At 43.5% G+C, this 27,630-nt stretch overlaps 2 protein-coding genes across 2 annotated transcripts; one reads left to right on the top strand and one right to left on the bottom strand.

Annotated features, from left to right (window-relative positions):
* Positions 1-1,219: 1,219 nt before the first annotated feature.
* Positions 1,220-5,891, top strand: LOC109899597 (thioredoxin-dependent peroxide reductase, mitochondrial-like). The gene is made up of 7 exons (XM_020494970.2): positions 1,220-1,541; positions 1,908-2,022; positions 2,241-2,382; positions 2,581-2,716; positions 3,997-4,100; positions 4,211-4,376; positions 4,534-5,891. Exons 1-7 carry the CDS (start codon positions 1,443-1,445, stop codon positions 4,585-4,587), a joined length of 816 nt encoding a protein of 271 aa, XP_020350559.1. The 5' UTR covers positions 1,220-1,442; the 3' UTR covers positions 4,588-5,891.
* tm9sf3 (transmembrane 9 superfamily member 3) lies at positions 4,655-27,009 on the bottom strand. The gene is made up of 15 exons (XM_020494969.2): positions 26,760-27,009; positions 23,449-23,644; positions 23,120-23,242; positions 21,074-21,234; positions 20,800-20,877; positions 20,261-20,392; positions 19,925-20,091; positions 19,724-19,818; positions 18,847-18,977; positions 17,929-18,068; positions 17,515-17,583; positions 9,225-9,371; positions 8,739-8,822; positions 6,841-6,917; positions 4,655-6,687 (listed from the first exon to the last, which is right to left on the bottom strand). The coding sequence occupies exons 1-15, from the start codon at positions 26,853-26,855 to the stop codon at positions 6,620-6,622; spliced, it is 1,764 nt and encodes a 587-aa protein (XP_020350558.1). The 5' UTR covers positions 26,856-27,009; the 3' UTR covers positions 4,655-6,619.
* Between the last annotated feature and the right edge of the window lie 621 nt (positions 27,010-27,630).

Below are 27,630 nucleotides of genomic sequence, written 5' to 3'. Positions count from 1 at the left end.
CGTTGAGGGAGAGGTTGTCCTGGCACCACACTGCCAGGTCTCTGACCTCGTCCATAAAGGCTGTCTCACGTTGTCAGTGATCAGGCCTACCACTGTTGTGTCATCAGCAAACTTAATGATGGTGTTAGAGTCGTGCTTGGCCACGCAGTCGTGGGTGAACAGGGAGTACAGGAGGTAACTAAGCATGCACCCCTGAGGGGCCCCACGATTGAGATTGTGTCGTCTGTGGATCTGTTGGGGCGGTATGCGAATTGGAGTGGGTTTAGGCTTTCCGGGATGATGGTGTGGAAGTGAGCCATGTCCAGCCTTTCAAAACACTTCATGGCTACCGACGTGAGTACTACTGTGCTGTAGTCATTCAGGCACACGGATTCACACATTCACTTTCTTGGGCACACGGACTATGGTGGTCTGCTTGAAACATGTACGTATTACAGACTCGGTCAGGGAGAGGTTGAAAATGTCAGTTGGTCTGCACATGCTCTGAGTTCACATCCTGGTAAGACCACAGCCTGTCGTTTACAAAGGGAACAAATGAGTCATAGTGGGCAGAACAAGCAAGGAGGTGGGCAGAGCCAAGCACGAGCAAGCGAGATCCTATTTGCATGTTCTAGCATCATATGCATATTTCCGTTAGGGAACACCTGCTCTGTGAAGTGCGCGCGTGCAATAACTAAATTCGCCTTTGCACACCTTCTAAACAACATGATTTTAAAATACTTTGACAAAGGGCAAAGTCAACAAAACTTGTCCACTCTGTTCATAATAGATTTCTAGTTTTGTGAACAAAAAACTTTATTGAGATCAAATGTTTCATCGATAAGATTATTATCTTGTTCCATCTTCTCCTACTTCCCGTTACTCTCACTATGTGTTTTTTAAATGGTTTTATTTTGGGTGGAAGAAGAAGTCGTGAGTCTTATATTTTTTTCATTCCCAAATCCCGTTGCTGTACCTAAGGCTATTGTACAACAGAGGCGCAACATCGCGAGACTTCCAGGAACGCCTGCGAAACAGACCAGACCGGGGTTTGAGAAGTCAATGAGAGAAGTTAAAAACTCTTACTTAGTTGGTAAATCTAAAGGCACAACCTAGATCCAAGCCAATGTCTTAAGTAATTAAGCCTATTGTTTTCATTCAAAACCACTTTATATCGAAGGAGTTCCTTTAAATTTACGACAAGCACATGCGCAGTTCGCTTGAGACCCGAAGATGTTTCTACGCATGCGCTTTGTTAGCCAACATGTGTGGTCAGGGATCTCTATTGGAGAAGCAGTTTTAGCCTATCTTTATACTGTATTCTCCTTGTCAAAGCCATGTGATTTGCTGCAGTGAGTGTCCTCTCTCCTCATTCTCAAAACACATTGGAGGAGAAGGTCAGAGGGGCGGGACCTCTGGCTTTCTCATCCAATGAGAAGGAGAGGCGCGCGGACACTAGAAGAATGCAAATTGAGACCTTGGTATCCAGTAATGCGATTCAGCCTCTGCACTTGTCAATATACAAAATGGCAGCCACCATTGGGAGACTATTAAAGACCTCTGTAAGTTCATTCAGAAATATTTTTATGTTACAACGTTAACAGGAGTAGTGGGCTGCATTGAAATTACAAACGGTTTAATTGCAATTAATAATTTCGTTGTAGCTATATATATGGCAATGCGAATTGGACGAAGTTGCAAAAAGTTGCAACTGAGCTTGACGGGAACGTCACTGTAATTTTATTCAGGACAAATCCCTCTGCCCAAATAAAGACTTACCGCTAATGCCACATTTTAAGTAAAAACTCTAAATATACAATCACTGATTATACTAACTGTCTAATGATCATCAGCGCCAATAATAACAGTTGTTGTCACGAAGTGCAATTTCTCTATCTCCCTCTCTAACGTTACCCCTCCCCATCTAGGCAAAGGTTGCAACTGGAGGACTGAAAGTATCAGCCTCGCCACATGGAAATTCAGTGAACAAGGCCTCAAGAATTTTGACCTGTCCTGTACTGCAGAAAACCTGTTTCTCCACCAGTATGTATGGACAGGGAATGTGATATGAAGTTGATCAAAGTGAGGGGGGATGCAGCAATTATGCATATTAAATAGCATTTCCAAAACACATTCATTAACTGCTCAACAATTTTATACAATTATATTAAAGTCCTGCAATAAAGTAAATGTAATAACATTTTTGTAATTCCCCTAAATATAGAATCCACTTTATTAATTTAATATCTTTCTCCCAATAGGTACAGCTGGATGGGCTCCAGCTGTCACTCAGCACGCACCACATTTTAAAGCTACAGCTGTCCACAATGGCGAGTTCAAGGAGATGAGCCTAGATGACTTTAAGGGCAAATACCTGGTCCTTTTCTTCTACCCTCTCGACTTGTGAGTAGCACTATTCCCTTGGAAAGACGAGAATGGATTGCTGTGTTTAGCTGCATGTCGTGCACGGTACACCAATCCTTGACTTTATTAGTCTTTAGAATGATTTAACGGCCTATGTTCTTTGCACTACAGATACTTAAGCAGGAGATTGTGGATATGCCATTTTATTCAGAAGCATTTTTTTCTTTCTCATTACAGCACGTTTGTTTGTCCAACAGAGATCATCTCATTCAGTGACAAGGCCAGCGAGTTCCATGACATCAACTGTGAAGTGGTGGGCGTGTCGGTGGATTCGCACTTCACCCACCTGGCATGGATAAACACCCCTCGCAAGGTACAGTGGGTGTACCTAGGGTAGTATTCCATAGACATACAGAAATCATTCCATATACAGTACCAGTCTAAAGTTTGGACACACCTACTCATTCCAGATTTTTTCATAATTTTTACTATTTACTACATTGTAGAATAATAGTGAAGACATCAAAACTATGAAATAACATATATGGAATCATGTAGTAACCAAAAGTGTTAGATTTTAGATTCTTCAAAGTAGCCACCCTTTGCCTTAATGACAGCTTTGAACATTATTGACATACTCTCAACCACCTTCATGAGGTAGTCACCTGGAATGCTTTTCCAACAGTCTTGAAGGAGTTCCCACATATACTGAGCACTTGTTGGCTGGTTTACCTTCTCTGCAGTCCAATTCATCCCAAACCATCTCAAATGGTTTGAGGTCGGGTGATTGTGGAGGCCAGGTCATCTAATGCAGCACTCCATCACATTCCATCTTGGTCAAATAGCCCTTACACAGCCTGGAGGTGTGTTAAGTCGTTGTACTGTTGAAAAACAAATGATATTCCCACTAAGCATAAGAGAGATGGGATGGTGTATCGCTCCAGAATGCTGTGGTAGCCATGCTGGTTAAGTGTGCCTTGAATTCTAAATAAGTCAGTGTCACTAGCAAAGCACTCCCACATCATCACACTTTCTCCTCTATGCTTCACGGTGGAAACCACACACGAGGAGATCATCTGTTTACCTACTCTGCGTCTCACAAAGACACGGCGGTTGGAACCAAAAATCTTAAATTTGGACTCATCAGACCAAAGGATAGGTTTCCACCAGTCTAATGTCCATTGCTCGTGTTTCTTGGCCCAAGCAAATCTATTATTATTGGCATCCTTTCGTAGTGGTTTCTTTGCTGCAATTCAAACACTTTTTAAACCTTTTATTTAACTAGCAAGTCAGTTAAGAACAAATTCTTTTAAAATGACGGCCTACCCTGGCCAAACCTAACCCTTTCTTGAAAGGTTCTGTATTGACTGACCTTCATGTCTTAAAATAATTATGGACTGTCGTTTCTCTTTGCTTATTTGAGCTGTTCTTGCCATATGGACTTGGTCTTTTACCAAATAGGGCTGTCTTCTGTATACCACTCTACCTTGTCACAACACAACTGATTGGCTCAAACACATTAAGGAAAGAAATTCCACAAATTCACTTTTAACAAGGCACACCTGTTTATCGAAATGCATTCCAGGTGACTACCTCATGAAGCTGGTTGAGAATGTCAAGACTGTTTAAAGCTGTCATGTGTCTTGTTCTCAGGCTGGAGGTTTGGGTAACATCCACATCCCCCTGCTGGCAGACCTCAACAAACAGGTTTCCAGAGACTATGGCATACTTCTGGAGGGTCCTGGCATTGCACTGAGGTAATGTGCATTCTAAATGGCAACCTATTCCCAATAGTGTATTTAACATTGCATTGTATGTATTTCTACCATGATATTGTGTAGTTATCCATTGTCTGTTTGTCCATTAGGGGACTGTTTATCATTGATCCAAGTGGTGTGGTGAAGCACATGAGCGTCAACGACCTGCCAGTGGGCCGCTGTGTGGATGAGACCCTGCGTCTGGTGAGGGCCTTCCAGTTTGTGGAGACTCACGGTGAAGTATGCCCTGCTAGCTGGACCCCCGACTCTCCTACGGTGAGGCCACTCTCCTTCACTACTCTGCCAGGGCCTCAGACAAATCAAATGAATGCAAGCACCAAAATATGAGTAGCAAGGACTTTTTCTTGGTCTCCCAACAGTACATTGTTTTTGGATGATCAATTTGCTTACTATGAAAGTTTTTGTTTTTCAGATCAAGCCAACTCCAGAAGGTTCAAAGGAGTACTTTGAGAAAGTCAACAACTAGATGACACACTTCACAGCTTTAATAAATAAATTATCCAGAGTTGAAAAAAAACTATAGATAAACCAAATACTTTCCATTATAGTTTAGTTTTAAAGTAGATGGAAATAAAGATTTGAAGTGGTCGATTGTCTGAGTTGAAACATTTCATCCTGTTCACTAGCTTCTATTTCTCACAAGCAATTCACTGTGATCACATTGCAAGTATTGAGAGCCTATGCATTTGTTTTAAAATAATGAAATGGTCCTAACATTGCAAAGAGCATGTAAATATTGTTAAGAGTATTAGGGGTCTGTTGACAGTATCAAAATAAGCAAAGGGGGGGGGGGGGGGGGGGGGGGGGGGAGAAACACCCATCACACACTTTTCAATCAATTAAACAAAACTGATCATACATAAAGATTGTATTTTCCCCAAACAGTGTTAAGAGACCGTTGCTACCGTGTCTTGATAGTTAAAAAAAAAAAAAAGCAGTTACCAGATTTAAAAGCCAGACAACTTGACCTTCATTTACAAACCATGCCTATATAAGCTCTGTACAGTTTTTTTTTAACAGTTAATATGCAGGTTAAAAATGTCTTGACATATGGTACACAGGTGCCAGAAATCAACTTCAGTGGATGTAAAATTTGAGAAAGGCATTGCAACTTCTCATACATTTAAGGTACATACTGTATTTACACATGGGGGGGAGGAGCATTAAATACTCTGCAGCACTGTATGTAGCTAAGTGTATTTCACTCTGTACAGTACGTTTACGGCAACTTGGCACAATCACCTCATTTCATCTGACATTCAATGTTTCAGGTTATGAGGGACATGTCTGACCAAAGAACTGAGCCCTTTAAAGCTTTAAATAATCCACAAAACCAAATAGTGTCAGCTTGTCAATGTCATTCCTTTCTGCAAGCAGCCAGCACAAAGTCAGCGACCAACTTTTTTTTATTATTGCTACAACCAGGGAAAGTGAAACTGCCCAAAAAGAAAAAAAAGCAGAATTTGATGAGCATATGGTTTGATTGAAACGTCATGCAATTTCAGGCAAGATGTAACAGCGCCACCCCAAGCACCAAACCAAAGAGACAAAACTAAATATATTTTTGCTTATAACTGAATCATTTGTAAAAAAAATAATAAAAACTTGTAGTAAATCTGTACAACCAAAATACATTTGGGATCTACATCTAAAGTTACATTACGGTTATATACACTTTTCCCCCTATCCATATTATCTTTCACAAGAGTCTTCATTCAAACCCTACCATTAAGAAAACATAGCCTAAACAGGAAATTGGATCACATCAAACATCCATTTAAAACAATATGTCATTTATAATGTAACTCAAAACCAACTGTTGATCACACCTTCCTTCCTGAATGTTTTTTTTTTCCTCCATATGTACAGCAAACACATTTCTTGGGTGGCTGGTTGTAAAACTACTGCATTTGGAAATTAGAATTGTCCAAATATGGGAATGGCGCCAACGCAGATAAGTTAGTATAACATCCAGTTATTGTATGTAAAAATTGTCTAGTGTAGCTGGTAAAAATTGAATGTAGAAGCCAGAATAAAATAATATTTCATCCAGAGTGACTCAGGAATACAACATAGAATCAGGTCAAAGCATGAACAAACCCAACTCTTCAATATTCTAATACAATAGAACAAAGGCTTTCAATATGGCCTCTTCACTGAAGAGAGCTAGACTATTCCATCAATAAAGATCTTTATGTTCTCTGGTGACAGGTGGGACTGGATTGGAAAGGGGAAGCCATGTTACGTTTTGAACAGCTGCTTCAGAACATTGATTGAAAGCAATTGATAAAAACAGAACAGATGTTAATGTTTTCTTTTTCCTGCAGTTTTTTGCTCTAGTACACTCTTTTGCAACATTGAAATTAATTCAGAAAAGGGAAAAACTACATTTGTACAAATTGGAGACACCACAATCTCTTTTTGCAAAAGAAACTACTTGTGCCCGCTTCTGTTAGAGCTTCAGCTGATCCTTGGATCCCTTGCTGCTTGCGACTGTCCTAGTCAATTTTCACATTTGTGTAGATCTTCCTCACGAAGGCACTTGTTCCCACATACCCAACGGCTCCTACAAAAAAAAAGATATTACAAGATGATTATTGACGCAATGACAACGCATGCTTTGCACTCGTTTGAGCATTTAAAAAACATGTTTACGGAATAACTCGGTCACAATACTTTGATCAAAACAGATGCTGTGAATAAGAGAAGTTAAACCTACCACACATGATTCCCAGAGACGTACTGAATACTGCCATGTAGCCAAAGTAAAAGGATGTCTGGAACAGACCATACATCCTGAAACGGAGTGGGACAAAACAACTGTCAGCAGGCAGTGGTAGAAAAAGTACTCAATTGTCATACTTGAGTAAAAGTAAAGATAACTTAATAAAAAAAATCACTCAAGTAAAAGTCAACGGGTATAATACTATTCAAGTCTAAAAGTATTTGGTTTTAAATATACGCAAGTATCAAAAGTAAAAGTTTAAACCATTTCAAATTCCAGATGGCATTTTTTATTGACGGATAGACAGGGGCACACTCCAACACCCAGACAATTTACAAATTAAGCATGTGTGTTTAGTGAGTCAGCCAGATCAGAGGCAGTAGGGATCCTCTCTTGATAAGTGTGTGAATGACAATTTCTCTGTCAAAATGTAACAAGTACATTTGGGTGTCCGGGACAATGGAGTAAAAAGCACATTTTCTTTTTCAGCTTGTTTTAGCTGATTTCATGGGCCTGTAGATGAGTACCTTCCATTTAGGACACATTCTTATTGGCAGCTTCTAGAACCAAATTTATTGTACTGATCAACATTTGCATAGAACAAGCACTCTTTTCAAAATGTGTGTGCCGCTTAAGAAATAATGATGTTATTCGTGAGGCAGAATGTGGCTGTAGAATCTTACTTTGTGGCTATTGAATCTAGACGGGAAGCAAAGGAAGACAAGTTCATTTGTTTTTGGTGGCGAGGGAGATGAAGTGAATTAGTTTGATTAGTAAGCTTTGAAATCAGCATTTTTGCATATCAAACAAAGTACTAGGGTAGTGAATCCAGCTGAAAGTTAGCCTACAATTGAAAGCTGGATGCCATCGTGACGAACAGTTTCAACATTTCTACATACCGTGTTGCATTATTCAATTGTGTTAACTTCTGTGCAGCATGAGTGAGGACTGGGGAGCTAATTAAAGCCCAGAGAACTCTAACAATGAGTGAGTAGGTGGAGCAAGCACTCTATGCTCTTCACGCTATCAAGGGCCTGCAGTGATAAGATTTGATCCTGTCAATCATGTGTGGCCTGAAGGACTTTTTTTTTGTATCGGAAAAGTACCGAAGTTTCAGTATACAGTGGAGAGAAATTTAGCAAATTTTAATGATACGAGTGAAAGTGACTAACAACAAGGGCCTCCCGGGTGGCGCAGACTAACAACAAGGGCCTCCCGGGTGTACTGCAGCGCCAGCTGTGCCACCAGAGACTGGGTTCGCGCCCAGGCTCTGTCATAACCGGCCGCGACTGGGAGGTCCGTGGTGCGACGCACAATTGGCCCAGCGTCGTCCGGGTTAGGGAGGGTTTGGCCGGTAGGGATGTCCATGTCTCATCGCGCACCAGCGACTCCAGCAACGCCGGGCGCAGTGCACACTAACCAAGGTTGCCAGGTTCACGGTGTTTCCTCCGACACATTGGTGCGGCTGTCTTCCGGGTTGGATGCGCGCTGTGTTAAGAAGCAGTGCGGCTTGGTTGGGTTGTGTATCGGAGGACGCATGACTTTCAACCTTAGTCTCTCCCGAGACGGTACGGGAGTTGTATCGATGAGACAAGATAGTAGCTACTAAATACCACAAAATTGGGGAGAAAAAAGGGGGAAAAAAAAAAAAAAGTGACTAACAAAATCAATGGGGGTCCCCCCTATTCGATGCAAACTGGTGAGGGCCCCAAAATGTAAAACAATTCAATTGCATTTGTACATTTAATACTTGTATTCATTGTTCGTAAACGAATAACAACCTTCCCCTATCTATGACAGAATGCACTGGGGCTAGTCTTTACGGTCAACATATTATTTACTTCAGTTGTGTACAATGTGTTTTAAATAAGAAAATGGATTTTGGAACTCACTTTGTTTTGAAGAAATAGTAGTAAAAGGAGTACATGTAAACATAAACCGCAGTGGATGCAGCAGAGAGAAAGCTTGTCCATTGCCTGAGTGGAGAAAAAAAGAAATAATTTAATTGAAAAGCACAGATAAAACATCCTCAGGCTGGCTATTACTGTGTTACAGTAACTCTGGTGTCAAGGTTTTCCTGAATTTACCTGTGTTATAGTCCTAAAGCTGGCCATGTTTAATATCCATTAAATTGTTGGGAACATATAGTATGCAACTTTTTATATTTCACCATCCCGTTAGTCAGCACCTAAAATTTTGGTGTGTGCATCAGCTCATGCTTTTTAATAGTTTTAAAGCTAGCCATGTAATTATATACTTACTTAGGCCTAATCACACAGTGGTGTATAAGGGCTCCACAAGGTCCCTCATTTAATTAATGTAATGTCTCTACGATTACATAATTCAAGTAAATACATTGCTGGTTATCTTTTACTCACCATCTGTAGTCCTCAGCATTGAGGAGAAAGTAAGTACAAACAATGGTGACACACACAGTGACAATGCAGAGGATAACCAGGACCAGCATCATGAACCCGTACACGTAGTAGATCTTGTAGGCCCAAAATGAAGTGAAAATGAAGTACCTGCAAAATAAGCAAACAATGCATTTCCACTTCCAGCTACGCACAGGTATTATTTGGTTAATTATCGACCTGCTAAATGCAGTGCAGTCGGAAAGTATTCAGACCCCAGACTTTCCACTTTGTTACGCTAGCCTTACTCTAAAATGTAATTGTTCTTTCCCCCTCATCAACAACATCGACAATACCCCATAATGACAAAGCAAAAACATGTTTGCAAAATAAACTTAAAATATTTTTACATAAGTATTCAGACCCTTTACTCAGCACTTTGAAGTACCATTGGCAGCGATTACAGCCTCAAGTTGTCTTGGGTATGACACTACAAGCTTGGCACACCTGTATTTGGGGACTCTCCCATTCTTCTCAGCAGAACCTCTCAAGCTCGTTCAGGTTGGCTGCACAGCTATTCTCAGTTCTCTTCAGAGATGTTCGATCGGGTTCAAGTCCGGGCCACTCGAGGACATTCAGAGACTTGTCCCGAAGCCACTCCTGCGTTGTCTTGGCTGTGTGCTAAGGGTTGTTGGAAAGGTAAAGCTTCGTCCCAGTCTGAGGTTCTAAGCACTCTGGAGCAGGTTTTCATCAAGGATCTCTACTTTGCTCCATCTTTCCCACGATCTTGGCTAATCTCCCAGTCCCTGCCGCTGAAAAACATCACCCACAGCATGATGCTGCCACCACGCTTCACCCTAGGGATGGTGTCAGGTCTGGAGGAACCTGATGTTTGGCATTCAGACCCAAGTTCAATCTTGGTTTCATCAGACCAGAGAATCTTGTTTCTCATGGTCAGAGTTCTTTAGGTGTCTTTTGGCAACCTCCAAGCAGGCTGTCATGTGCCTTTTACTGAGGAGTGGCTTCCATCTGGCCATTACCATAATGGCCAGATTGGTGGCGTGCTGCAGAGATGGGAGAACCTTCCAGAAGGACGAGAGCTGTCAGAGTGACCACTGGGTTCTTCGTCACCTCCCTGACCAAGGTCCTTCTCCCCGATTGTTCAGTTTGGCCAGGCAGCCAGCTCTAGGAAGAGTCTTGGTGGTTCCAAAATTCTTCCATTTATGAATGGAGGCCACTGTGTTCTTGGGGATCTTCAATGCTGCAGAAATGTTTTGGTACCCTTCCCTAGATCTGTGCCTCGACACAATCCTGTCTCTGAGCTCTACGGACAATTCCTTCGACCTCATGGCTTGATTTTTGCTCTGATACTGTCAACTGTGGGTCCATATAGACAGGTGCGCATGTCCAAACAGTTGAATTTAGCACAAGGGGACTCCAATCAAGTTGTAGAAAAATATCAAGGATGATCAATGGAATGCACCGGAGCTAAATTTCGAGTCTCTTAGCAAAGGGTCTGAATACTTTTTTGGTTGCATGTCTAAACCGGTTTTCGCTTTCATTATGGGCTAGTGTGTGTAGATTGAGGATTTTATATTTTATTTCATCAATTTTGGAATAAAGCTGTAACTATCTAGATCAGTGGTCACCAACCTTTTGACTCAAGTGATCTTAATTCTACCCGTCAGATTTTTTTTCTTTCAAACATGCCTTTAAAACTTAAGCCTATGCAACATCAACCAATTAAAAACAGTTCTGTAGCTTTGAGGTTTGTGCAATAGTCTATAAGCCCAATTGTTAAGGGAATTTTTTATCAATGATGACTAATTATGTATACATTTCAATCAGGACTGACTAGTCCAAATGCTATTATGTACTGTACATATGAATTCTCTCTTGCTCCCATTCCCAATTGTATATAATATAGTCAGGAGTTTAGTAACAATGACGGTCTGTTCCTTTGTACAAATGAACTATCTCCAGACTGTCTAGAATGCTGATTTACAGTGACTGACCTTGGCTTCAGGCGAGGAGGGAAGGCTCGAGAACTATAGGGCCTCTCTACTAGTGTCACGAAGAGATAGAACATTTAGAAAACGCTGACGTCATTTTCAGTTTATACCCTGTGGAAAAATGTGTATGTACCAGTACTCTCTTGAATTAAACGCTGTTACCTGACTTTTAATACCGGGGCTCTGTCCATTCTTATAAAAATATAGGGTCTTACAAGCCCTTCGAATGCATTGACAGAGTAATGAATTCTGATTGGGAAATAATACAGAGGAATTTAGAATTCCTTCAACACCAATACATCATTGCATATTGGCTATGCTTGAATTGCCCTGCCAATGTTGTTCTTCACAGACCATTTTGAAATTGAATTTCAAAATTGTAGGTATATGATCACACTGGTTGTATTGCTTGTGAGGCACAGGTGAGTGTGTGCTTTTTTTGTTTTACTGGGCTGATGGCCTGCATCTGATGGTCAGTCTGAGAGGAGGGAGCAGCAGTTAGTGAGCAGCTGCCTCTCACCCAACTCACCGTCCCTCAAGAAGGGTGCAATTGCGGCCAGCAATTCGGAGCATTCCTGCATTTGCAGGGATCCCTCTATATACTTTTAATGGTCCATTTTTATGTTAGGACTGGCGGAAGCGCTCCAGTAAAGTAGGTGGCGTTAATGCACAATAACATTGAAGCAAGCTGCCGATAAACCTCAAAGAAGGGGCGACAACGGTAGCTAGCTAGCCATACAACGGTAGACAGTGTCCTTCAACTAGCAAGCTAGTTAGCATACGGCGTTGCCCTAGCCTCCCCCTCTGCTGTGCTATTGGGGTAACCGGCAGCCATTGTTCCCCGCCTGTTGGGCACGGGTTTATCCGGTACACAGCAGGCGGGAGCGACACCGTGTGCTAGCTAATTAGCAAGCTAGCACACAGCGTCGTCGTTGTCATCCCAGCCTCTCGCCTGCTGTGCTATCGGGGCAACCGGCAGCCAGTGTCCCCCACCTGCCCGACACGGTTTTCTGCAGTTCTGTTAACAACGAGGGCAGGCGGGAGTGAAGAACACCGTCTACCGGTGTTACAAAAATATCATCAAAGAAGCATCAAATTTTTAAGAAAGGGCAAATTCTCTAAAGCCCAAAAAGTAGGCTACTATGTCATATCGTGAAATGTGCATTCAAATACATTTTTACCTGGCCAAATGATTAGATTATATTTTTTGTTGTTGCCAGATTTAAACGCTCTCCCCACTGTTTATGCGCAGTGAGGATTCAATTATTTTGTAAATCTGCAAAAAAATATATATATATACACACACACACACATATATATACATATATATATATATATATATATATATATATATATATATATATATATATATATATATATATATATATATATATATATATATAAAATAATTGTTTTGACCTCAAAGCAGTAGTAGCTGAATGCAAATCAGGGTGCCAAATGAATGTCTTTCAACAAACAATGCAATTCGGTTCCGACTTTTTGGGGACTGTCACCAAAGAGATCAGTTCAAAAAGAGCCATTCATTCGTAAACTACCCTTCACTAGTGAGTGGAAGTAGGGAGAACGCACATTTTTATGGCGTATAAAAAATAAGTGTTAAAAGTGACGAACAACAACTTAAATATGAACTTCCTCAAAAATATGTATTTGTTCAATCTCTCTAGTCATGGTTTCAAAGTCTTGAAATTGTACATAAACTTTGCTGTGAGTGCAGTCTACAGTGCAAGGAAACGAAGGTTACATATGTAACCGCGGTTATGTGAGCTATTTTGATCACTCTGCGGAGGAGGGATACATCTGAGGTGAGGATTTACAGATTTACTCCCATGTACACCTGTGTCACGGCTGGGGTCCGCCCCTATATAAAGACCCCATGGCCTCGACACACTTTCTCTACATCATTTGAGGCGCCTCTAGCGCCATAGAGGATTGGAGTGATCCAAATAGCTCACATAACCATATGTAACCTTTTATGTTTCACTATATTGGATCACTCCAATATATTGGTATACCCGTACCAGAGTAGTCGGTGCTTGAGGGACCTGGCCAGCCAGCGATGAAGTCCCAGCGCGACTCAGGGGCACAGTCCCCGGAAGGGGAGGCGATGCCCAGGACCGCTGAACCAACTGCTGAGGGAGGTGCCACATTCACCTGATAGTACCTAGCAAAGGTGCAAAAGGAAGCCCAGCTGGCCACAGCACAGATATCAGCGAGGGGCACTCCTCTCACAGTAGAGCCCAGGATGCAGCCACACCTCGTGTTAAATGTGCCACCACAGATCCCAGCACTAGCCTGCCAGCCAGGCGGCATGCTGTCGTAATCATTTCCATGATCCAGTGAGAGCTTCTGCTTTGATAGAGTCCTGGGGGTTGGGCTCTCACCATAGACAAAGAGCTGGTCTGTTGTTCTCACTGACCATGTCCGCTCCACACAGGCAGCCAGTGCCCTCACAGGGCACAGTATGCCGCAGGGTGGTAAGCAGACGGGATAAAAGGGATGTTCACATGCCTGTCTGACAGAACCTTCGGGAGGAATGAAGGGTTGGGGCAGAGAGATCTAGTCCTCCCTCGGGGTCCACCCAGTAGCACTCAGAACTTACCGAAAGAGCATGGAGCTCACCCACCCTCTTCATGGAAGTAATCGCTACCAAGAAAGCCACCTTCATAGAGGTGTTTCAGGGAGGCAGACCCCAACCGTTCGAAGGGCTGCTTTGCCAAAGCTGCCAAGACTACATCCCAGCTCGCCATTGAGCAGGTCCTAGCTGAACGCAGGCGACCAAACCCCTTCATAAACCTGGAGACCAAGAGATGGCGCCCCACTGGCCTGTCCATCCACCTCACATGGCAGGCAGATATAGCAGCCAAATACCCTCTCGGTGAGGCTGGCAGGCCCTCATCCAAGCGAGACTGCAGGTATTGGGGGACATACTGCACCCTGCATGACTCGGGCACAACCTCAATACCAGTGCACCAAGAGCAAAATAACCGCCAGCGCAACTGGTATGCCACGGTTGTAGCCAGCGCCCTTGTGCTCTGCATGGTGTTCATTACACCCTCCTGTGGTCCTAACATGTACCATTGGTGCCGTTCAGTAGCCAAGCCAAAAGACTGAGGTGGTGCGGCCTCGGATGTCACAGAGTACCCCCAGCCTGAGACAGCAGGTCCAGTCTCAGGGGAAGTTGCCAAGATGTCCCAGACAACAGCAACAGGAGAAGGCTGAACCAGGGTCATCTGGGCCAGTGTGGGGCCACCAGAAGCAGACGATGCTCTGCCAACCTGGTCCTGTCCAGCACAGCCTGGATCAGGGGGAAATGCGTAAAGCTCTAGCCCTGGCCAATTGTGATCCAGAGCATCCAAGCCCAGAGGCCCTGGTGTCACCGACATGGAGCACCACAGGGGGCAGTGTGCATTGTCCAGGGAGGCAAAACACGTACACCTGCGCCCTCCCAAACTTGTCCTACAGGTGCTGCACCACCTGGGAATGTAGGCTCCAGTCCCAAGGTGGAGGGCCCTCCCTCAAGAGCATATCCACTGCCACATTCAGGATGCCAGGTAAGTGTGCTGCGTGTAGAGACGCTAGACGTCCTTGAGCCCAGAGGAGCTCCCGTGCCATAAAATTGAGGCGGTACGACCGCAGTCCACCCTGATGGTTGATGTAAGCCACCACTGTGGTGTTTTCCGTTCTCACCAGGACATGTTGGGCCAGCAAGTACAGCTCGGGGCTCTAGTGTATTGATGTGCCTGCCGCTTCAAATGGGTAGCCAACAGCCGCTGGCCAGCCTGCCCTTGGTCATACCCCCCCAGCCGAACTGGGAGGCATCTGTGCTGACTAGCTCCCGGCGGCACATCCTCAGCATCTCCACCCCACCTGAGAGAAAAGAGTGACAACACCACCTCAACAATGCCCTGAGCGGCCACCCGCAGCTGGCGGTGGCGCTTCGGGTGCAGCCGGTGGGCGTTGAACAACCGAGGCCAGAGATAAAGCAGGCCCAGGGGAATCAACGAGGCCGCTGTCAGCAAGCCCAACAGGCGTTGGCAGGTTAGGACGGATCCCATCCGCCCCAGACGAAAGTGGTTGAGGCAAGATAAGATCACCTGAACCCTTCTAGTGGGTAGGCGTGCTCTCATGAGGACTGAGTCCAGTTCCATGCCAATGAAGGCCACCCTCTGGATTGGCGTCAGATGACTTTGTCGTTTATAGTAATGCCCAGCCCACCACCGATGTGGGTCAGGAGTTTGTCTCTGTCTGACAGGACCTGGGTCGTGCGGAGGTCCAGAATAGGTCTAAACCTGGGACCACAAAATAAGTGGAGTAGAACCCACCTAGACGTTCTAAACTCTCGATCCTGCAGATGGCACCCTTGTCCAGGAGAGAGATCTCCAGACGCAGGGTTGTGCGCCTTTACGAGGACAGGGAAATAGAGTCAGGGGTCCTGCCGAGGCACGCCTTTCCTCTGGCACCCCAGACACGTCCCTATAGCGGTGACGGTTGACAGGTTGTTGTTCCACCGCACGCTGTGCCCCTCTCCACTGTCGTTCCTCAGCACGAGGCGATGGGGCAAGAGAGGGACCCCACCGTCATGCAGGTGGGTGGCGACAGTCCATCTGCCTTGGACCCGGGGTGGCGGCATGAACAGTCTCAGGGTCTCCCAGTCCCTACAAACCTTATCGGTCTGCTCCAGAATGTCATTAACCCCTGTGCCAAATGTCAGCCCTGGGGTGATGGGGAGAGCAGCTGGCAAACAGGATTGGGCCAGCCAGACATGGCGCCGGGAGGTAACCTCCTGTGCCATGGCCCATCTGTTGGAGCGGGCCACATCCCTCTGGAGCAGGGAAAGCAGGCGAGACACCTCCATCGCTTCCCGGAAGAGCTCCTCTGTGCCCCCTGCAGCTGGGGAAACAGAGTCTGCAGGAAGGCCTGGTAAGGCAGCCAGGAGAGCAGAGGGACCCATGTGGCTTTCAAGTCCGCATCAAATACTCTGGGGGGGGGGGGGGGTACCCAAATTTCCTGGTTGGGTACCCAGAGGCCGAGTGACTCTGCGCCCGCCACATAACTACATGGTCCAGTCTCTGCTTTGAGTCAGAAGCGCCCCTTGGCAGAGGCCCAGCTCTCCGGCAAGGCCTCACGGAACTCAGCAGAGATGGGGACAGATGGAGAGTCATCACTGTCCACCAGTTTGATGCCCAGTGCAGTGGCTACCCGAGTGAGTAGGCCCCTCATAGCCTCTCGAGCTCACCACTGTCAGCTGCGCTCACAGTGGTGAACAGTGCCAGCATCGTCCCCCAGGAACAGCCCATTCTGGCCAACAGGGAACAGCCATTGTCGCCGTCGAAGCTATCAACCTCCGTTCAAGGTGGTCTTCATTGACTGCACTGAAGCAAGCTCCTCTAATGTCAAAGTCTGGGGTTATGCCTCTGGGGCGGCAGGGTAGCCTAGTGGTTAGAGCGTTGGACTAGTAACCGAAAGGTTGCAAGTTCAAATCCCCAAGCTGACAAGGTACAAATCTGCCGTTCTGCCCCTGAACAGGCAGTTAACCCACTGTTCCTAGGCAGTCATTGAAAATAAGAATTTGTTCTTAACTGACTTGCCTACAAAAAAAATAAATAAAAAAATAAAAGAATACAAACAACTGCGCCGTGTCACGTGCATCACTGCTCTCATCCAGGGCCAAGGAGAAATAGGTGAAATCCTTTACCTGGTCTTTCAACTGTTGTTCCATATTCTCTGCGATGTCCTCAACATGCAGTGTCACCGTCTTGACAGGGAAACATTTTCAAACAGCTCTTTGTCGGGGCAAAGTATTGCTGCAGAGTTAATTAAACATTCTTTAATGAATTCGCCCTCAGCGAATGGCTTGCTATGTTTAGCAATTTTGTGGGACAGTACATAGCTAGCTCTCAAAATTCCGCAATTTGCTGAATGCAGTTTTGTGAAAAGCCCTGGCTGCTTTTGCAACTGAGAAAAACTTGATGCACTTGCCCTCTGCTCAGAAGACATATTCCTATATTTCTCTGCATGCTTCGTCTGGAAGTGTTTTGGACAAGTTGCTCTCTGCACACAGCTTTTCCTGATACCTCAAATAAATAAATATTTTGATGTCCACTCATGCTGGATCGCCGTATATTCATCGAAAAACAAATAATTAAAATAGGAACAAGGCTTTATCGTTGCGTTTTCATAGAAATGTTTGGTGATAGACAAGGATTGCCTTGGAGATCGACCGGTTGGTGAGAACTGATCTAGATTATAGTGTAGTGAGGTTAATGTGAGGTAGGACTTACATTTCAATGAAAATGGAACCGAATGGAAGGATGCCTCCCAGACAAACAATGACAGCTGGCTCCATGAACCTGGAAAATGTTATAAATTTACAATCAACTCACAATACAGACAGTGTCACCAATAGTTTACCAATCAGAGCTATGCAACTCCAGGCCTCAGCACGGTTTCCATTCCTCTGTTAATCCAGGACTGGTTTCAACCTGGGAAAGTAGGTATAGACTCTTTGGCCAATCAGACATTTATTGAACTATCAACGAGAAAATAAACTTAACAGTACAGTGGCTCTCAAGTAGCAAACATATCAGCACTGGGAGCTTAATAAACAAACGCCAATGAATGTAAAATACAAAATGGCACACATACATTTCTTTTAGTGAGTCGTGCTGTACAAATAAGATCATAGTCATAGATACCATTTCTTCTCAGGGATTGGCCGCGGCACTGCATTGACTCGACACGGAAAGTTGGGCTGGCCAGAGAGGTTTCTTCCCAGAATGGTCCCCACAAGGTTGAGTGGCAGGATAACAAACAAACAAATGCAGCAAACAGCCACCTGAAAACAACATGGAAAGGTAGAATCCATGAGGATTCATGAGAGCAGACTATATTTAAGCAATAAGGCCTGGGGGGGTGGCAGATTGGCCATTAGGCTGATTGGCTGTAATGTGGGTGGTTCGAGCCCTGAATGCTGATTGGCTGACAGATGTGGTATATCAGACCGAATACCACGGGTATGACAAAACATTTATTTTCCCGTTGGTAACCAGTTTAATAGCAATAAGGCACCTCGGGGTTTGTGATATATGGCCAATATACCACAGCTAAGGGGTGTGTCCAGGCACTCCACGTTGCAATGTGCATAAGAACAGCTCTTAGCTGTGGTGTATTGGCCATATACCACACCCCTCCGGGCCTTATTGCTTAAATATACCACAGCTAAGAGTGGTTCTTAATCACAACTGAGTGCCTGGATACAGCCCTTAGCCGTGGGATATTGGCCATATACCACAAACCCTAGAGGTGCCTTATTGCTATTATAAATTGGTTACCAATTAACAGAACTTCTGGGGACCCCATTTTTTGCTAGAATTTCTGCCAAACCCACCCCACATCTAATGATACAACCTTTAAAAAACGATTTTTATATCAACAAATAACCAATTCAGTACATGTTCATCTCTCGTTTCAAAGTGTAAATTAACCAATTAAATTGAGTAAATTAACCATTTACTCAATAAAATAGTAATTTTCTAATTACATTTGTATGTTGTCCCATACAACACAATGATCTGTTCTCTTTAATATTTTGAATACCACTGCTCTAAACTCACCATTGTGCCAAAAGGGATGGCTCGGGAGGCATGGTAGTACATGGCGATGAAGTTGATGAAGAAGGCTGTCCCACACACCATGGCAGGGATCAGGAAGGCCCCGATAAACATCTGTTTAATCCATCGTCTGCCTATAGGATCAAATATAAAATCGGTTACCATAAGGGTGCACATTATGAGTGAATGACAATCTACCATACCATGTGAAAGAGAGCGACACGGCTCTATGTAATTTATTGGTCTGTGACTCACTGACACCGCCCCTGATTAGAGGGGAAATATGCAGCCCACACACACACAGGAACTTTAAATCACACTCAAGAGAATATGAACACGGGTATGGTTTCTGTGTTCACACATCCCATGCACATATGTCCACCCACACTCACAGACTTGAATAACACCATTCAGGTACTGGCAATATTTACTAATGGGTCAGGCTGGCTAGCCAATCAGGACCTAGAGACACTGCATAGCTAGAGCGCGCACAGTAGTGAGACGCATGGCTATTGTCCGATTGGCTAAAGCCATGAGCTGGAGGAGATATTGATCTCTCATGTGAGGGGGAGAAAGGGTGAGGATGGGTGAGTCAGCCCGAACAGCTCCAGAAAGAAAATGCTCAAGCTAGAAATTAGTCCCACGGCGCCCTCAGGAGGAGGATTCTGTAACACCGTGTGCTATTTACACATAATGACACATTTTTGTCAATAGGCATCAACCGCAGCATTCTACACAAAGTACCACAAACAGTGTTTTGACAACCCAGGCTCCATGTTCAGAAAATGTCATGGTGACAATATTGTGTGTGCAAAACTATACCATTGAGGTGTGATGTGTAGGAATGGAGTTTCTATTTTTAAGACAAACCCTTACATACCTCCTTGTTTTGCATACAAACTTCCGCCAAAATAGCCATTGACAGGAGAGGTGGCAGCATACACAAAGATGGCTGTGCTCAGCATGGATCCTCTCCTGCAGAGACAAACGGGAAGCCGCAGTGCGCATGAACACACCCACGTTAGACAGAAACGAAGAAACACTCCATTAGGTTATCTGCGGGGAGGTACTCATCACTCACTCAGTGTACAGATCCTCAACCATGGCCACGACGATGACGATGAACGAGACCGAGAAGATCTGGCATCCAGAGCCAATAAGAGAGGAGAAGATCATTGGGTGGCTGGACGGCCGGAACACGTCTCCATGGACCTGCTTCCACCCATACTCATCCCCCAGGTCCCTGTCCTGCAGCAGGGAGAGGCGTCAAAGGTCCAGGGGTACATTAAGACAAAGGACATACAGCTAGCCAAAATCATACGAAGCCCTGGGCCTAAACTAATAAAGCAAAATCTTAAGTGCATGATGTTCAATGTGATTTTCTATCACTAATGCTACCAAGGCTATGAAACATTACCATGTCATCCATTTCCTCCTCTTTGCTGTATCTAGCATAGTCCTTCCTTAGAGTTCTCATCAGGATCATGGACACCAGGCCAACCAAGAAGATAACCATCATGAAGGAATTGAAGATGGAAAACCAGTGAATCTAGAGAAAACACACTTTTTTATTACCACAGGGAATATCGCACATCCCTAGATTCCAGAACATGACATCCTTGAATCCCAGAATTGTTAAAGCTGCAATATGTAACTTTCTGGGTGACCCGATAAAATTCACATAGAAATATTAGTTATAGAGCTGTCACTCATTGAAAGCAAGTCTAAGAAGCAGTATATTTCTATGCTTCCCGTCTGTTTAGATGGCACAATGATTCTCTACACTATACTTGCTTGTTTGGGTCACAAACTGAAATTAGGCAAACTATTAGAATTTTAGCAGCCAGGAAATGGCAGAGCCATTTCCACATCCTGTTTTAAAGATGCAGTTTGATCACAGAGTACTGTACAGTTCAGAGCAAAATTGCATTGCTTATCTTAAAAGATTAAACTTACTCTGTGTTGGAAAAAAGATGGATCGAGATACTTGTCAAATCGGTCTTCAAACTTCACATCTGACTTCTTCCACTTTACCTGTGGTAAAATACGATTCACATCATTCCTTTGTCAAATGAGCCACGTTTGGATGCTGATGTATGGGACTTAACTTTATATAAAGCTCGGTGTAGTAAATTTAAACATCACACCTCAAAATACATATTCAACCCTGTGTATACTAGAAAAATCAAGTCCCAGTTCCCGTCTCTATAAAGCAATTGCAAATACTTACGGAGTACGACATTGCAATTCGTGTGTTAGGCACAAGCTTGACTTTGCCTTCACTTGTCAGGTTGACATCAACAATTCGGTTGCCATTGAAGCCGATCTCCAATTTCTTGTAAGTCCACAGATAATGATCCTCTCCGTTTTCATCTGCCTCGCCAACAATTCCTAGAATATAGAGAGATTAGTGCGATGAGTGCACTGCCACCAGAAATTTACTGGCACCATGGCAAGTTTGGTGTGGAATGCAGTAACCAGATCCAGGGCCAAAGTCCATATTTATTCACTCAGCTACTGGAACTATTCTGTGCTTATAAAGACTTGGGCAAGGCCATCTGCCCCACCTCCTGTGCATATATATACACGCAGAGTACACCAAACAATAGGAACATCTTCCTAATATTGTATTGCACCCGTCCCCGTCTCAATTCGTCAGAGGTTGGATAGTACAAAGTGTCAAAAGCGTTCCACAGGGTTGCTGGCACCTGTGGAAGCATGTTGCCTCCAATGCTTCCAACAGTTGTGTCAAGTTGGCTGGATGTCCTTTGGGTGGTGGACCATGCTTCATACACACGGGAAACTGTTGAACGTGAAGAACGTGAAAAATGTACAAACCGATACGCCTTAAATCTTTTGTCTTGCCCAGTCACCCTCTGAATAGCACACATGGTTAGAGTGTTGGACTAGTAACCGGAAGGTTGCAAGTTCAAACCCCAACGCCGCTGTCCCCAGAACTGGATAATTATTCAATGATTGACATTTGACTAATCTTCCTCTCTTATTTGGCCTAGGCTTCTGTTTTATACGATGTAGGTAGGTTGTAGCCTACATTGCAAATAATAGGCTATGGAAATAGGCCTACTCTTTCATAAGCTTTGCTCAGCTATAAGTTCTTTTCACTTCCAATTGGACTTTTCCATCTTGATATTGTTCGCTCGATTTCACTCGTTGTCATTCAAAATAAAACTGTCCGAAAATGGCCTATAGACAGACTTTCCCATTTGAAAGCTGCAACTTTAGGACATTAAACAAGCCTATTTGGGAAATAGTCTTCATAACTAACTTGTATTAATGCTTTGATAGGCTATTTTAATTAGTAGGATTTGCCTTTTGGTCGATTGATTTGCAACAGCAAGGAAGAGGGACGCATGCATCATTTCCTTTATAGCTAATAAACAAATATTTACTGAACTGTATGTTTTTTTTAAATGACTCACCGTTTTATTTGTCTTGCTATGGTTTGTTCTACCCCTCTCATTATTACCTTAGGCCTATGATGGGTTCTGACTTCTAAACTTGAAATATGTTACCGAGGGAGAGAGAGGAATGCAGAGTTGACATTGTCAGAACATGTTAATGTTTTTAGGTCATTCAAAAACAACTTCAAACTTCCTGATATAGCCTAGAACTCCATTAGATAAATTAATTGTTTGATCATGAAGTAGCGCGCTGGGAGAAAGCCAGCATGCATAAAAACCGAAGTCATTAAGTGGGAGAGAAAAAACAAATCTAGGCTTTAAAATAATTAAGACACCGGAGTGTCTGGTAAAAATATTCAAAGAGAAAGAAAAAAACATTTTCTGACTGGACATTTTGCACTGCTTTGGTGAAAAGCTTAGCTCTGTACATTATTCTCTTGCATTCTGTAAATTGTTGAAAACATATTGAAATAGCTTATGCAGGCTATAGCAAAGGCCACCTGGCATGGCCCGGCTGTGGGCTGCCGGGTCAGCTCTACTGCGGTGCCAGTCAAGTATAAGTAAACTATACATTGGCACGTCGCCCAACCCTAGTAGGCACCATTACATGTGAAATAACTCCATGTTTAAGACATTCCTCATTCCAAAACCGGGCCCTTTTCAATAGTAAGACTAGGCTTTTCCATAGATAACCTTTGTCATAGTCAAACAACTTCCCATACCAACAGATAAGCCCAGAAAAGTATGAATGAACATTTGGATGCCTTCATTTCAACTGCCTCAGGGGCATAACTGATTATCCATAACTAAATGACTGGACAAGTTACAACAGGCAGTGCAGCAGTATCACTCACCCCAGATAGGTAGGTCATCAATGTACATTTGGTACCAATAGTGGTTTTTAATGGCATATACAAAGGCATCCCGTTTGGCTTTGTCCAGCTCGATTTCACAGTATGTTGTTTGCATGACTTCATCTGAGAGAGCAAAATGACAACAACAAAAAAGTGTTTAGTATGACATAACAATACATAATGCAAGTGTAGGCTGCTTTTGGATCTAACTTCATGCTAGGAAAGAATATAATTGACTACTCAAAATCAAACAATTCTGATCAAATAGTGACTTTGTCACTCCAGAGTCCAAGTAGTACAGTTGCCTGTGGGTGTAGATTTTTGTATACCTTTGAACTTAATGTCTAGGCCGCTGAACTCCAGCTCGACTCCTTGCAGAGCCTCTCCTAATGTCTCATGGTAGTGGCTAATGGTCTTTTTGGTGCCCACGCAGAAGGGCAGGGAGAAGTACTTGTACGTTTCTTGTCTGTTGTGGTAAGGCCCCACTGTATTCATCCATAAAACCACCTCCTCTTTATCTGTGTACTGAAAAAGGGAAGAAACACATTAAACATGCTATAACTTACTTGTTTTGCTAGTTCTCAGATGGCAGCATTTGGTATTCCATTCAAGGATATAAATTGTGCATTCAGGCAAATAATAACAAAAACAGCCAACATGTTAGTCTATTCCAAGCAGCCTCCATCTATAAAGCTTTTGGATAGCAGCTGTCTGTGGCAAAAATACATTGACAATGAGTCATAAAGTTACTGTTTTAATGACACCATGTCAAAACCAATCCACACGACATACAGGCATATGTCATCAACAACGAAATGTATATTGAACTGAATACAGGTCTTTTCAACCGGAGTGAAAACTCAAGCAAGCGCCCTTGTTAGTTGTCAGCTTGACAATCATGGGCAGAAAACAATGTAGCAACAAGGAGCTTTATCCATATAAAGACTCACCTGATCACATTCACACTGACAACACAGCATTGGTAAGGATGTCTGCTTTGCACTGGTTGTGTAGTCAGCTATTCATTCTGCACTGAGTGCGGATGCAAAGCTAACTAGCTAGTGCTAACTGGCTACGGTACCAGTGAGGACCAAGTTGAAGCTTGCTCTTGAGAATCCAAGGCATTAACAAGGCACTATGCCTTATGCAAAGGGTTCTCAACTATAAACAAGGATTAAATCCAATTTATACTTGATCCGAAAATGTGGTTGGAGGCTCCATATGAATTGTGGAGCTTCTGGAGACACGCAGAGGTCAAATTGAGCGCCGTACTGAATCGCCATGCACCTCCCAAATTTTGTAACAATGCCGAGGGCTCTGTATTGACATGATTGGTTGATGGTAGGTGGGGGCGGGAGGTTCTGTATAAACACACTCACTTCCTTCCTTGACAACAACAAAGCGCAAGAAGTATGAATGCCCTGACTTCTGTAGAGGCCATATCACCGTAAATGCTGTACGGCCACTGCAGACGTCAAATTGACCACGCAGAGCCTTTTACCGGTAAGACCATGTGAACTACAATCCTGACGCTCTATTTTAATGTTTAGAAACGTCAATAATCGCTTGCAAAAGCCCTACGTTTTTTTAACATACACTACATTGCCAAAAGTATATGGACACCTGCTCGTCAAACATCTCATTCCAAAATCATGGGCATTAGTATGGAGTTGGTCCCCCCCTTTGCTGCGATAACAGCCTTCACCCTTTTGGGAAGGCTTTCCACTATATGTTGGAACATTCCATTCAGCAACAAGAGCATTAGTGAGGTATGGACCTCAGTGCACGGGGCATTGTCAGGCTGAAACAGGAAAGAGCCTTGACCAAACTGTTGCCACAAAGTTTGAAGCAAACTCATCTAGAATGTCATTGTATGGTGTAGCATTAGGATTTCCCTTCACTGGAACTAAGGGGAATAGACCGAACTATGAAAACAGCCCCAGACCATTATTCCTCCTCCAAACTTTACAGTTTGCACTACACAGTTAGGCAGGTAGCATTCTCCTTGCATCCCCCAAATCCAGATTCAGCTAGCTTTACACTACTCTAGCAGACTCTTGGCATTGTGCATGGTGATATTAGGCTTGTGTGCAGCCGCTCAGCCATGAAAAACCATTTCATTAAGCTCCTGACGAACAGTTATTGTGCTGACGTTGCTTCCAGAGGCAGTTTGGAACAGTTGCAACTGAGGATGGACCATTTTTACAGGCTACGTGCTTCAGCACTCGGCGGTCCCGTTCTGTGAGCTTGTGTGGCCTACCACTTTACGGCTAAGCTGTTGTCACTCCTTGACATTTCCACTTCACAATAACAGCACTTACAGTTGGCCGGGGCAGCACTAGCAGGGAATACATTTTACAATCTGACTTGTTGGAAAGGTGGCCATTGAAAGTCACTGAGCTCTTCAGTAAGGCCATTCTACTGCTAATGTTTGTCCATATTGATGGCATGGCTGTGTCCTCGATTTTATACACCTGTCAGCAACAGGTGTGACTGAAACAGCCAAATGGACTAATTTGTAAGGGTGTCCACATACTTTTGGCCATGTAGCAGGTTTGCACAGATCCATACTGCTGTGTGTGCCTTCAACCAACAAACTACACTTCTGCTACACTTCCCCATTACACACAAGTTTTCGGAGCAAGCTAGATAGTTGACCACCTGTATTAATTAGCTATATTCTGTCTGTCTTCAGTAAACAAGCGCTAACATGGAGATATGGCCGTGTGGGATCACAGACCCTATAAAAACAAGTGTGTAGTAATTTAACTTTTTGTTTTTTTGAAAATGATGTGTCACTGTTATGAAATACACGTCTCTTACGTTTCCAAACCAGTACCGCAAGCGATGCGCGTTAACGTTCAGACCGAGCGTCGGGGCTATTACAGCACTCCCCCGGCCAGAAGATACGTTCATGAATAAGACGATAAAGGTACTCAGCATCTATGAATAGGCTAGTGTTGACGCTAACCAACGTGCAAAGTTGAGAATTATTGGCTAGGTTGAAGCATGATTAAAACACTATATAGGTTACAGGTCAGAAATCAAGAGCAAACGTATTTACTTCCAATTGTACTGTAAAACGCGGAATGCGATTTGCTTTTGTCTTGACCATTTGATGTCCTAGTACCTAGACAGGCCTGCCGCCTTAATAACCGGATATGCAGTCTTCGCAATGGCAACGTTAGTAAACTACCAAAAATACTTAACTAGCTAGGCATATTCCTAGAGACATTTTCCTATATGTACTTTGCAAGCTAGCTAGATAAGTAGCTAAATAACCAAATATAGATGAGTGGTTATGCAAAATATTCCTACCATATGTATGCAATGAGATGTCACTGGCTAACATTAGCCAGCTAACTTCGCTAGCTAACTTTGGTCCCCTACGTTAACTTGTTCGCCAACGTTAGTTATTGTATTTATTATTTATCAACATTGAACGTTAACCTCATAACAATGAACTAGTTAGTTACATGCAACGATATTATTACTCTTATCTCGCTGAGTTAAAAAATAATAAATAGGCTAATCGGTTGTATCATGTAGCTACTACAGCTGGCTAAGAAGCCAGAACCGTCCATTATTTTCACACTACACACAAGGCTACCCATTTTTATTCGACCTCAAATTATCTTACCGTGTGTTCGTGTTCATCTGCCTCAATCGGCATTAACATCTCGGCAACCGAGAGAAAGACCACCACTGCAATCTTCCACCTGGAAGACCCCATCATTTTCTGGGAAAGTTTGCAGATTTGGGATGTTAGCTCTGTTAGTGCTATCCCACCTTCTTCCTGGTTGTACGACACTGGCAGTTTTTCTGGATGCTCTCGTACGCATATGGCGTAAATTGCCTCACTCGCATCGCATTCGCTTGTGATTGATGCAGACATGTCACATGGCTTGTAATCTCAAATCAAATCGAAGACGGTGAACAATCCGTTGAATAATGGAACTCCGGTTTCTACGCTGTCCGCAACTTTCAGCCACGTCATCCGATTGTAAGTATTAGAAATGCCTCACCTTTGGGGGCATGAAACCTGGCCCACTTCTCATGTATGACTAAACTGTTGATATCTCATTTTACAGAGACAACTCATTGAACAGATGATCATTATACACTACCATTCAACAGTTTGGGAGTCACTTAGAAAATTCATTATTTTTTAAAGAAAAGCTCATTTTTTTGTCAATTAAAATAACACAACATTTATCAGAAATAGTGTAGACATTGTTAATGTTGTAAATGATTAGTATAGCTGGAAACGGCAGAGTTTTTATGGAATATCTACATAGGCCCATTAGCAGCATCCATCACTCCTGTGTTTCAATGACATGTTGTGTTAGCTAATCCAAGTTTATAATTTGAAAAGGCTAATTGATCATTAGAAGACCTTTTTGCAATTATGTTAGCACAGCTGAAAACTGTCGTCCTGATTAAAGAAGCAATAAAACTGGCCTTCTTTAGACTAGTTGAGTATCTGGAGCATCAGCATTTGTGGGTTCGAT

The sequence above is a fragment of the Oncorhynchus kisutch genome, linkage group LG11 (assembly GCF_002021735.2).
Source record: "Oncorhynchus kisutch isolate 150728-3 linkage group LG11, Okis_V2, whole genome shotgun sequence".
NCBI classification, from domain to species: domain Eukaryota; kingdom Metazoa; phylum Chordata; class Actinopteri; order Salmoniformes; family Salmonidae; genus Oncorhynchus; species Oncorhynchus kisutch.
Note: the sequence above shows the minus strand (reverse complement) of the source record. Positions and strands in the feature narration are given on the sequence as shown.

Excerpts from the sequence above, each read along its gene's own strand:
- LOC109899597 (XM_020494970.2), top strand. The coding sequence starts at position 1,443 with ATGCAAATTGAGACCTTGGTATCCAGTAATGCGATTCAGCCTCTGCAC. Across the intron at positions 1,542-1,907 it reads GGAGACTATTAAAGACCTCT|GCAAAGGTTGCAACTGGAGG; the intron begins GTAAGTTCATTC and ends CTCCCCATCTAG. Across the intron at positions 2,717-3,996 it reads GGATAAACACCCCTCGCAAG|GCTGGAGGTTTGGGTAACAT; the intron begins GTACAGTGGGTG and ends TCTTGTTCTCAG.
- tm9sf3 (XM_020494969.2), bottom strand. The coding sequence starts at position 26,855 with ATGATGGGGTCTTCCAGGTGGAAGATTGCAGTGGTGGTCTTTCTCTCG. Across the intron at positions 21,235-23,119 it reads TGATGACCTACCTATCTGGG|GAATTGTTGGCGAGGCAGAT; the intron begins GTGAGTGATACT and ends TCTATATTCTAG. Across the intron at positions 17,584-17,928 it reads CCAATCCCTGAGAAGAAATG|GTTCATGGAGCCAGCTGTCA; the intron begins GTATCTATGACT and ends AACATTTTCCAG.